Source organism: Microtus pennsylvanicus, chromosome 13 (assembly GCF_037038515.1).
Source record: "Microtus pennsylvanicus isolate mMicPen1 chromosome 13, mMicPen1.hap1, whole genome shotgun sequence".
Taxonomy (NCBI): Eukaryota; Metazoa; Chordata; class Mammalia; order Rodentia; family Cricetidae; genus Microtus; species Microtus pennsylvanicus.
The window spans coordinates 73,095,593-73,107,160 of record NC_134591.1 but is presented as its reverse complement, the minus strand read 5'-3'; the positions used below and the strand labels follow the sequence as shown (position 1 = coordinate 73,107,160).

At 52.4% G+C, this 11,568-nt stretch overlaps 1 protein-coding gene across 1 annotated transcript; it reads left to right on the top strand.

Annotated features, from left to right (window-relative positions):
• The first annotated feature begins 2,820 nt into the window (after positions 1–2,820).
• Positions 2,821–11,200, top strand: Ctrc (chymotrypsin C). The gene is made up of 8 exons (XM_075946185.1): positions 2,821–2,887; positions 3,970–4,061; positions 4,145–4,242; positions 5,542–5,667; positions 7,479–7,615; positions 9,086–9,231; positions 10,563–10,715; positions 11,125–11,200. Exons 1-8 carry the CDS (start codon positions 2,848–2,850, stop codon positions 11,137–11,139), a joined length of 807 nt encoding a protein of 268 aa, XP_075802300.1. The 5' UTR covers positions 2,821–2,847; the 3' UTR covers positions 11,140–11,200.
• Positions 11,201–11,568: the final 368 nt, after the last annotated feature.

The window sequence follows — 11,568 nt, the reverse complement described above, 5'->3', positions numbered from 1 at the left end:
GGTTTCCTGGCATTTATCTGTGAGCTCTTGTCCTCTATACCCCTTGCACTAGGGATTCCCTAACTTGCTAGAGCAGTGGTTCTCAACCTTCCTAAGTCTGCCACCCTTTAACTGTGATGTATGTATGAACTAATTCTGCTCCTGTTATGAATCGTAATGTGTAAATACATGATAGCAGGGTATCTGATATGAGACCCCTGCAAAAGGGTTATTTGACCCCCAGAGGGGTCGCAACCCCGCAGGTTGAGACCAATGTGCTAGGGGGACAGACTCGGGTGGGGGAAGGCGACAGAAAGAGACCAGCTTCCATTCAAACTGCAACTGTACTAGCGACGAATGTGAACTCTGAGCCCTCAGAATCAAATCCCAACAGGCTGACTGAGCCTCGGCTGTTGGGGACCGCAGCCTTAGCCTGCCAAGACCCCACCCCACCCCCACCCATGGCAGAGCCCTACAGAGAAAGCCCGCTGAGAAATGAGGAGGCCTCAGATGACCCGTTCCCATGAGGGACTGCTCCAGAAACCATCCCTAGGGCACCGGCCTATCATGGCAGCACTGGAGAGGTAGAGGCAGGAGGATCAGGAGTGTAAACCAGCTGGGTTCCATGGCCCCATGTGGCAGGAGAGAACCAACTCCACCAAGTGGTCCTCTGGCCTCCACATGTACACTGTGGCGTGTACATGTATGCACACGGAAATAAATGTAATTTTAAAGTTTTTTTTAATCCAAACAAATGAAAAACTTCCCAAGGTCCCATCTTCTCACTACACCTCTTTACCAGGTCCCAGCCACCCAAATCTCCATTGCTTTCCCAGATTCTCCACTGAATTTGGGTTTTGTTTTGTTTTGAAGACACGGGGTCTCAACATGTAACCCTGGATGGCCTGGAAATCTCTGCGTAGACCAGGCTGGCCTCAAACTCTGAGCTCTATCTGCCTCAGTCTCCCAAGTACTGGGGTTAAAAGTGTGTACCGCCACACCCAACCCCACATTGAACTTACCACTCTACCTTGCTGATCTGAAACTTTTCCGCGAACCCCAAACTCTCTCTGAGGCCATAGTTCTGCCCTGTGGTATTGGAGGAAAACCCTCACCAGCCCTTCAGCCTCCCCCACTTAATGAAGCTCATTCAAGAGGCAACAGCTGCCACCAGGCTTGTGGAAGGAAGCAGAGAATCCAGGCCCCTGTCACTAGCACCTGTCCCTTTCCCGGGCTCTCCTCCCTCACAGCCTTCTCTGGAGGTCACAGCCCCACGCAGTCACATATCTTTAGTGGTTACTTTTCCATTACAGCCTCTGACCCTGAGATCCTAGGTCCTGAGAGCCAACAGCGGGTGCTGGGAATCAGAGATATGGTGGGAAACAGTGGAGGGACCTGATGCCTTCAGCACCCCCAGTTCTCCGGCTTCTTCTGAACATGGGATGAGCAGAGCGGAGACCTCACTGCATCCCATCCACCAAGCTCCCACCTAGGATGGAGCTCATCTGCTGTCTTCCCCAGGGGACACGTCACCCTGGCTGCCAGGGAGCTGCCTCCGGCGCACAGGGCACACACATAGCAAGTGCTCAATGAATCTTGGGGTCGTGAATGAACCCATTCATGTTTTCTATATGTATAGCTTGCCAAATAAAACACAAACACATCTGTAAAGAGACAAGTCAAGCCCTATTCCAGAGTCACAGGAGTTCCACCAGCCCCCTATGATAGCAATGTCAGCCCACTCAGTATCACAGTGTGGGCCAAGGCTAAGGGAGTCCTCCCTCTAGCCACTCCCTGCAGCAGAGCCAGAGACCAGAGGGCCAAAGTAACAGCTGCCCACCCCACCAGCTGCTCTTGAGAAAGGGCTGCTCACAGGCACACTGAAGATGCCCAAGGGCAGTGCCAAAGCCCTTGAGAGGCCCAAGAGAATGCTTTTGATTTCTTTAAGATCATCAAGAGGGGCTGGAGAGATGACTCAGTGGTTAAGAGCACTGGCTGCTCTTCCAGAGGACCTGAGTTCAATTCCCAGCCACCACATGATGGCTCACACCTATCTGTAATGAGAACTGGTGCCCTCTTCTGGCCTGCAGGCATACATGCAGGCAGAATACCGTATACATGATTTATTTATTTATTTATTATGTATACAGTGTTTCTGCCTGCATGTATGCATGCACCCCAGATCTCATTACAGATGTTGGTGAGTCACCATGTGGTGGCTGGGAATTGAACTCAGGACCTCTGGAAGAACAGTCAGTGCTCTTAACCACTGAGCCATCTCTCCAGCCCCATAAATAATTAAAAAAAAAATCAGCAGGAAACAGAAATGGCTCAGTGGCTAAGAGCATTTGCTGCTTTCACAGAGGACCCAAGTTTGGTTCCCAGCACCACACAGCAGCTCACAACCATCTGCAACTCCAGTTACAGGAGGCCTGATGTCCTCTTCTGCCCTCCTCTGGCACCAGGCACACATGTGATGTACAGCTATACATGTAGGCAAACATTCACACACATAAAATCATCTTTACATTTAAAATAATATAATAATAATAGCGATAATAATAAATCTGCAGAAAATATACAAATTGAGTCACAATCATCTACAAAGGCAGACAGCCTGGAGTTTGGACCAGTATTCTGATGGCAGATAGAGGCCCTGTGGATTCATTCCACCTTGGAAACCCCATACTTCTAGCCAACCACAACTCCTGCCCAAATTAAACAGTAATTACCAAGGTCAGGAAAAGGCCTTGTCAGAACAGGTTTGTCCCCAGGCTGAGGTCAGGTGGGGCCCTCACCCCCCCACACACACTTAGGCCTATAAATGCCCAGCCTGCCTCCACACCAGCCAGTCCTGAGCGCCTCATCATGCTGGGAATTACAGTCCTCGCGGCCATCATAGCCTGCGGTAAGCTTGGGAGTGGGGACAAGCTGCATCCAGTGGACTGTAAGATCAAGCTGGCCTTGGGGTATCCTCTGCTCCCCAAGAAAGGCACTTTGGGGTCTTGTGTGGGTTCAGTTGCTGACAGTTAAGCCACTTCCAAACTAGTAGGTGCTGGAGAAGGGAAGAACACCCTCTAGGGAGTGAGGCTTAGACCGGAGGCCTGAGCAAGGGCCCCAGAGGTGCTTCACCCTGCGTCTACTCCAGGGGGCCACTAGGCCTGCCTTTCCCACCTCTGTCTCCCTCTTAGGGTTCCTTTGCTCTCCCACTTTGGTGGCGTTCTCCCAGATTACAAACTGAGGGGTTCGATAGGCTTTGGTTTGGTTTTGGCAAGTGAGAGCCCTTTATCAGGTGTCAAGCTGAGCTCTGTAGATACAGGAGCAAACTGGACCATACACAGCTATCAGGTTTGTCCAAATTTCCATTCAACAGTGGGGGCACAGAGGGCCAGTGATGCTCGGGCTCACGTGCTGGCTGCCAGCCAGAATGCCAGCCCCATCTCCTCACCTCAGAGCCATGTCTGACTTCCTAGACATGACAGTGTGGGACTCCGTGTGGCCCACACTGAATGCTCCCCCCATGCACGCTGCACACAAAAGGCCTGCTCCTTTCACTATAGGAAGCATCCTTCTTCCTTCTGTGTGGCTTTTTTTGTTTGTTTGTTTGTTTGTTTTTCGAGACAGGGTTTCTGGGTGGCTTTGGAGCCTGTCCTGAAACTAGCTCTTGTAGACCAGGCTGGCCTTGAACTCACAGAGATCCACCTGCCTCTGCCTTCTGAACGCTGGGATTAAAGGTGTGCGCCACCATTGCCCGGCTTGTGTGGCTTTTTTAATGTGTCATGTGGCTTAATTCTCAGGAGCCGCGAAGATTGGTGTTATTCTACACACACACACACACACACACACGGTGAGGGGCACTGAGGCCCAGACAGCTAGGGGGACTCTGAGTAGAATATGAGCCACCACCACACCTGAGCTTCCCACCTGCCCCTTGTGGGGGGGGAGGCACGACACAACAGTCTGCTTACCTTCACGCCCCTCTCTCCCCAGCCTCCAGCTGCGGGGATCCCACCTACCCACCCAACCTGTCAGCCAGGGTGGTAGGAGGAGAGGATGCTGTCCCCCACAGCTGGCCGTGGCAGGTAAGCACTTCCTGAGGCAGCCACAGAGGTTGGAGGGATAAGGCTGGGGATCCCTGGAGGGCTGACGTGTGGCCCTTTTGCAGATCTCTCTGCAGTACCTCAGGGAAGGCGAATGGAGACACACCTGCGGGGGCACTCTGATCACCGAAAGACACGTCCTCACCGCTGCCCACTGCATCAGGTGAGCGGGGACCATCCCGAGACCCGAGTAGCTAAGGCTCCAGGCACTGGGCTCTGTTCGCTGCTTTCCTCTACTAACCCAGCTGCTCATTGATTTGGTTGAAAACACTTCCTGTGCACCTACTATGTGCCAAGAAACAGCAAAGGCAACAAAGCCAGCCTCCGGGGCTATTTTGTCGGCATGTTCTATTCCATTGTTCTAGCAGAAAGTAGAGCAATAGATGAACAAGAAAATATGTAACTTATCAAACAAAAAGGAGGCTGGAAAAGGGGAAGGGCACAGGTGGTTTGTGCTCAATTTAAAAGAAGATAACCCAGAACTAGGAGGGAGGGTAAGACAAAGGGAGGGAGGGAGGGAGGGAGGGAGGGAGGGAGGGAGGGAGGGAGGGAGGGAGGGAGGAAATCAAAATAGCAAAATAAGGGAGCTGGGGGTATAGGTTAGTTGGAGCTCTTTCTTAGCATATACAAAACTGTGAGCTGACTCCCCACGTGTGATGGGACCTGTAATCCCATCAGTTGAGAGGCAGAGGAAGGAAGAGTCGAGGTTAAAGGCTGTCCTGGGCCGGGATATCCTTGCATTTGAGGCCGGCCTGGGCTAAAAATAAGAAAGGGGGTGGAGAGTGAGGAAAAAGAGGGAAGGAGGAAAGGAGAGAGGAAAAAAGAAAGAAAAAGGAGAAGGAAAGAAAGAGAGATGGGTCTGGGAGAAGGTCTCTCTGAAAGAGCAAGGACACAAAAGGAGGGAAGGAGGGAGGCCGTGGCTGATCTGTGAAGTCCAGGAAGAGCCTGCCTGAAGGAGGCACCTCTCTTGAAGCTTGGGAAACACTGGAGCAGCCTCCTGCTGGGAGCAGAGTGTGAGGCCGGGATGGGGGTGCCAGGGTGTGTTTGCAAGGCTATGGGGGGGGGGTGCTGTTAGCCGCTGTTTTAGGAGGTGCAGAACAGTCAGGGAAAGCCAGGTGTGGTGGTGCTGGCCTGCCATCCTAGGGCTTGAGAGCCTTGTTGTAGGGAGGACAGAGTCAAGCAGGAGTCACTCAGGTGGCTACTGCCATGTGGAAGCCAGAGGAAATGGCGACTTGGCTTCTCCTAGTCTGCCAGTCTAGGGCGGCAAGGCCATACCTGACCCAAGTCCCTGGCTATAAGCCATAGGTCCTTTCTCTCCTCTTACATGGGGTCGATGGGAACAGACACTAACTACTCCCTTTCCCACAAAGCTCTGCTGCAGCAAGAGGACCAGGTCACCAAGGCTCTCAGTTTCTGGTTGGCCCTGCCAGAAGCCACTTGACGTCTCTTTTCCCCCTTCTAGCAATACTTTAACCTATCGCGTGGCCCTGGGGAAGAACGATCTGACAGTGGAAGATGAGGAAGGTGCCGTGTACGCAGATGTGGACACCATCTACGTCCATGAGAAATGGAACTCCTTCTTGGTGAGGTGAGTGTCAGTCCTGGGCAGCTGGAGCCACAGAGTCGAACCCCTGCACTTGGCATGCCCAAACCACAGGGTCACAAGATGGCACCCATTCAGTCCTTCTCAGTGATCAAAGATTAGGATTAAGTACACAAGGGATCTCTATCTCCAAGACCCCCACCAAACTCGTCTAGAATTCACCCAGCCAGAGGCTGAGCCAAGTGTCACCCAGAGTGAGTGCCCAGCACATGCGCAGACTGCAATAGACATCTAAGCCTCACGACAGACAAGGAACTAAAGCTCCGAGAGGTTAGGAAATATAGTCCATGTGGAGTTTGGTGATACAAGCCTTTAGCCCCAGTTCTGAGGAGGCAGAGGCAGGTGGGTCTCTGAGTTCAAGGCCAGCAGTTGGGTCTGCTTAATGAATTCCAGGATGGCCAGGGCTACCTGGAGAGAACCTGTCTCGAAAAAAACAAACAAACAGTGAGGCCACCAGTGGTGGTATAAATCCTTAAGCTCAGCACTCAAGAGGCAGAGGCAGGTGGATCTCTGAGTTCGAGGTCAGCCTGGTCTACAGAGAGGTTCAAAGATGATAGCCAGGACTATATAGAGAAGCCCTGTCTCAAAAATCCAAAAAAAAAAGAAAAGAAATATGTCCCAAATCATATAGTCCAGTGCATGTCTGCCTGGGTCACCAGTTTTCCTGCAGCAACAGAGACTATTTAAATGAACCTGCACACACCCCTGCAATTGCTTGCTACAGCTCACTTTCCAGGGGGTCATAACCTACAGTTCTGAACATTTCCACTCTGTTATGCTATCATGAACTGGCACATGAGGAAGATGCCACACCCCAGGGGACAGGTGTGCCCATTAGAAGGAACAGCTGGGCAGGTGGCTGCGTGGCTAGGAGCACCTGCTGTGTGTCTCAGTCCAGATTTCTGTTGCTGCAATAAATACCATGACGAGAAAGCATCCTGGGAAAGAAAGGGCTTGCTTCATACTTCCAGGTAACCGTCCATCACTGAAGGAAGTTGGAGCAAGAACTCAAGCAGAGCAGGAGTCAAGGCAGGGTTTCTCTGTGTAGCCCTGGCTGTCCTGGAACTCGCTCTGTAGACCAGGCTGGCCTCGAACGCCAAGATCTGCCCACCTCTGCCTCCTGAGTGCTGGGCCACAGTCAGCTGGGCCCTCTCTCATCAGATGAATCAAGGAATGCCCTACAGACTTGCCTGCCTATAGGCCAATCCTATGAAAAGTGCTTTTCTTGCGGGGCAGGAGTGGCTCACACCTTTAATTCCAGCACTTGGGAGGCAGAGGCAGGTGAGTTCAAGGCCAGCCTAGTCTACAAGAGCTAGTTCCAGGACAGGCTCCAAAGCTACAGACAAACCCTGTCTTGAAAAAACAAAAACAAAAAAAAAATTGCTTTTCTCAATCAAGATCCCTTCTTCCCAGGTGACCCTAACTTGTGTCAAAATGACATAAAATTAGACAGCATGCTGTACGAGCTTGAGAACCCGAGTTCAGATCCCTGGTGCCCACATGAGAAGCTGCGTCTGGCTGGGAGAACCTCTAATCCCAGTGCTGTGGGAGGTGCAGACATGGGGATCTCCAGGGGCAGCTGGCTGTCCCCAGGGAATAAAGTGGGGAGTGAGAGAGCAGGATACCTGACATCCATCCACACGTGCACACACACACACGCACAGTCATTTGTCCTCCAGAGTATCCACCAGCTAATAAGCCGCTAGGAGGTCTTTATGGGGGAATCTCTGGCCACCAAGGCTCGACACCCAGCACCACCTTCTACACACTTGCCAAACTTCTGCTTTGCATTCCAGGAATGACATTGCCATCATCAAGCTGGCTAACCCCGTGGAGCTGAGTGACACCATCAAGGTGGCCTGCCTCCCAGAGGAGGGTGTCATACTGCCTCAGGACCACCCCTGCTACGTCACTGGCTGGGGTCGCCTCTGGAGTGAGTACAGCCTGGCCCCGGGACATCCCCGAGGCTTCCTGGAGGAGGCGCCACTCAAGATCAGCCTGTCTCCCACGTTCTCTCTCTGCCTGATAGTTCCATAGATTTTAAACCTTTGTGATAATGACAGTTAATATTAATTACTCAGCCCAGATCATGTGACAAGCATGTCACAAGTGAATGTGTTGGGAGATACGAGGATTAAATAGGCTAGAACTCATCAAGCATTGAAGAGAAATGTGGCTCATTGCCTCAGCCACATAAGTAAGCTAAAACAAAAGGCAGGCTTGATCATGCAGGCCTGCCTGTGATCCAGAACTTAGAAGGTAGTGGCTGGAGGATCAGGAGCTCAGGGTCACTACATAGGGAGTTTGAGGCTAGCCTAGGCTACGTGAGAACCTATATCAAAATAAGAAATAAACTAACCAACTAATTAAAACCATCCTCTTAGGGGTAGGAGGCTAGTTCTCACGGCCAGCCAATGTCCAAGCAGATGTCAGCTGAACTAGATGGTTAAATGGAAATTAAAGCTATGCACAGGCTAGCTCTTAAGGACATCATGGGCAAAGAGAACCTTCAGATATATGCAGCTAAGATGGAGTTCTGGAAGGAAATGACAGTTGAACCCTCAAGATCCTGAGGCAGAGGGATCACACAGGTAAACCTGCCTCAGTACAGAGTGAGTTCGAGACCAACCTGGGCAACTCAGGGAGACCCTGTCTCAGTACAGAGTGAGTTTGAGACCAGCCCCGGCAACTCAGGCAAATCCTATTTCAGTACAGAGTGAGTTCGAGACCAGCCCCAGCAACTCAGGGAGACCCTGTCTCAAAACTAAGAGTTTAAAGAAGGCTGGGTATACGGCTCATTGGTAGACTGCTTGCCTAGCATACTCAAAGCCTTGGGCTTGATCCCTAGCACAGCAAAACAGAAAGGGAGTAAAAGTCAGACTCCGGGAAAAAAAGCAGCAAGAGAGAGAAAGACACCATGTAACAGAGCTCATGTGGAAGGTTGTTTTTTGTTTTTTTTTAACAGAAAGGAAACATAAAAAGCGGGACAGAGAGGGGGGAGACTGGTCTCTGGAGACAGGAGCAGCAGAAGAGAAGAGAGATGGGCAAGGGGGAGGAGACAAAGAGATAGATAGAGAAGCAGAGAGAGAGAGAGAGAGAGAGAGAGAGAGAGAGAGAGAGAGAGAGAGAGAGAGAGAGAGAGAGGAACAGAGAGAGAAAGAGAGAGATGGGAGATGGGCAGGGCCTTTTAAAAAGGGAACGTAGTGAATGTGCCCAGGAGGCGCCCTTAGTGGCTGCAGCTGAGAACTCCGTGAGAACTCCAAGGGCAGGCCAGTACGGACGCCTGAATACTAACACCAAAACCTGCCTTTGCCAAGTCCCAGTCTCCTGCTGGCTGGAGGCCAGAGCTACGGCTGGGCTGAGGGCACAGGCTGACTCCCTGACACGACTGCTCTCTCCCCAGCCGATGGTCCCATCGCTGATGTGCTCCAGCAGGGCCTGCAGCCCATCGTGAGTTACTCCACGTGCTCCAGGTGGGGCTGGTGGTTCCCCTTGGTCACCAAGTCAATGGTGTGCGCTGGGGGTGACGGCGTCATCTCAGCCTGTAACGTGAGTGTCTTGGCACCATACCAGGGGGCGGCCGGGAGGTGGGCAGAGCAGGGTGAGAGGGAGCCAATCAAACCCCTCCCTCCAGAAAGCCACGCCCCGAGGGACCCTGCAGGCCTAGGGGAAAGCTGCCACTCCAGCCCACTCCTCGCTGCTCACCCCCAGTGCATGGGAACAGGCAGGGGGATGGACGTGAGCGGCTCAACTTCAAGCCCCAACAGAGCCGGCAATTTGGTGGTCTGCCGAAGTGTTCTATAAAGTGGGGGGCAGGGGAGAGGTGGCTCAACGGGTAGAGGGGACCTGAGTTTGATCCCCAGAACCCACGTGGTAGAAGGAGAGGACCGACTGCCACAGCTGTCCTCTGATCTCCACACTGCCCTGTGACATGTATGCATGCACATGACATAAATGAAAACGAGAAAGAAAATGGGGCCGGGGCTGGGGAGGTGATTCAGTTGGTAGCGGTTGCCTTGCAAGCACAAAGACCTGAGTTCGAGTCCCAGAACTCACGTTGTAAAAATGCCAAGCGTGGTGGTGCAGCTGAATCCCAGGGCCAAGGAGGTGGAGATACGAGAACTCTTGGGTCTCACTGGACAATGACTCTAGGCCAGCTGGCCAGCTCCAGGCCAAAGAGAAGTACAGCTGAGGATGGCATGCAAGGGCATCTTCTGGCTCCACACACATACACATATATCTGCATGCACACTGGCACGCATACCTGCATCCTCACACACACACATATACATACATGCACACATGCATACACATGCATACATCAAAAAAAAAGAGGCCGTAGAAACCACTTCACAGAGCCGCCAAGAGACTAAATGGGTCTATAGCAGCATGAAGTAGCTTCCCTTCAGGTTTCATACATGCTCCTGAAGGCTCCGAGGTGCCAGTCCAGGGAGACGGGGTCTCGGAGTATGACCAGAACCACAAAACATCCAGGACAATGGGGGACTGTCCATTCTGAAACAGATAACCCTCTCCCCACACCAGCCTCCCTACTTTCCCGGGCCTCTTCAGGGTCCCCAGCCTCCTTGACTCTCTGGCAAGGTCACAGAAGCTTACACACAGTGACCTGAACAATAAGGGAAACTGAGGCAGAGTAGGTTGGCATCATCCCAGACCACAGCAAACCAAGAGCTAGTTGACACTTCAGAGCCTCACAGAATGACTCCAGGCAGTCCCTACGCTTTTTCTGTAGATATCCCTCCGGCTAGTCTGAGGCCTAAATAACAGATAGAGAGGTCAAGGGCCCAGCTCACATCCCCCCAGCAGCCAAAGGCAGCCCTGAGGGAGAACTGGAGCTGAGGCCTGCTGCTCTGTTGCAGGGAGACTCGGGTGGCCCACTGAACTGCCCAGCAGAAGATGGGTCCTGGCAGCTGCATGGTATCGTGAGCTTTGGCTCCTCTCAAGGCTGCAACGTAGCCAAGAAGCCAGTGGTCTTCACCCGCGTGTCTGCCTACATTGACTGGATCAATGAGGTAGGTGTCCCCTGTGCCCCTGAGCCCACTTCCTCATGTAGTCTCTCCTTCACTGGCCCACATTCAAGTTCCATTCTTCCACTCACTGAGAAACCCTAGCTGAATCCTTCTTGGAGTAGGCCTCGAGTCAGGAATGGGAATGGGGGTGTCACAGAGGGGGCATGCGGGTGGCCACATAAAGGCTTGAGGGTGTAGGGACAGAGGCATCCTGGGCAGGGCTCCCAATAGGTATAGGATATGTTCTAAGCCCACATGGACTATGCTCTGAAAAGCTGGGAGACCCAGAGCCTTTGAGGAGAGACCAGGCCTGGCCATGTCCCTGCTGGGAACCTACTACCTCGAAGCGCCTTGTTCTGCCCCAGAAGGTAGCAAGTCCCAGAGTCACTCATAATGGCTTCTCTTCCACCAGAAAATACAACTGTGAAGAGCTGGTTCCAGAAGTCTTGTGCCCCATCTCCCAGCAGCAATAAAGCTCCTTCCATGAACGCCTGGGTACATTTGTTAATGCCTTCCGGGGGTTCCCGGGTCTCTGCACACTGAAAAAATACACCCTAGACCAAGCCATAGAGACGTGTCACTCATCAGCTGGAGGCAAGCAGGTAGCTTGAGGGGTCAGAATTAAAGTCTATAGCCTCCAGCTGGCAGAGGGCTCCTCAAGGCCAGGTCACAGGAAGATGCATGGATCTCAGAGACAACCACTAATTCCTAGGGACGAGCGCCCAGCAGGTTCCTCCTGCCCAGCACAGTCGGGAGCAGCTGTTTTCTAAGTTGAGGCCACCTCCTCTCTGGTGACTCTAACTTGTGTCAAGTTGACACAAAACCAACCAGCACAACTGACCACTAGCCACCTGGC

Excerpts from the sequence above, each read along its gene's own strand:
- Ctrc (XM_075946185.1), top strand. The coding sequence starts at position 2,848 with ATGCTGGGAATTACAGTCCTCGCGGCCATCATAGCCTGCG. Across the intron at positions 4,062-4,144 it reads CCCACAGCTGGCCGTGGCAG|ATCTCTCTGCAGTACCTCAG; the intron begins GTAAGCACTTCC and ends GCCCTTTTGCAG. Across the intron at positions 5,668-7,478 it reads TGGAACTCCTTCTTGGTGAG|GAATGACATTGCCATCATCA; the intron begins GTGAGTGTCAGT and ends TTTGCATTCCAG.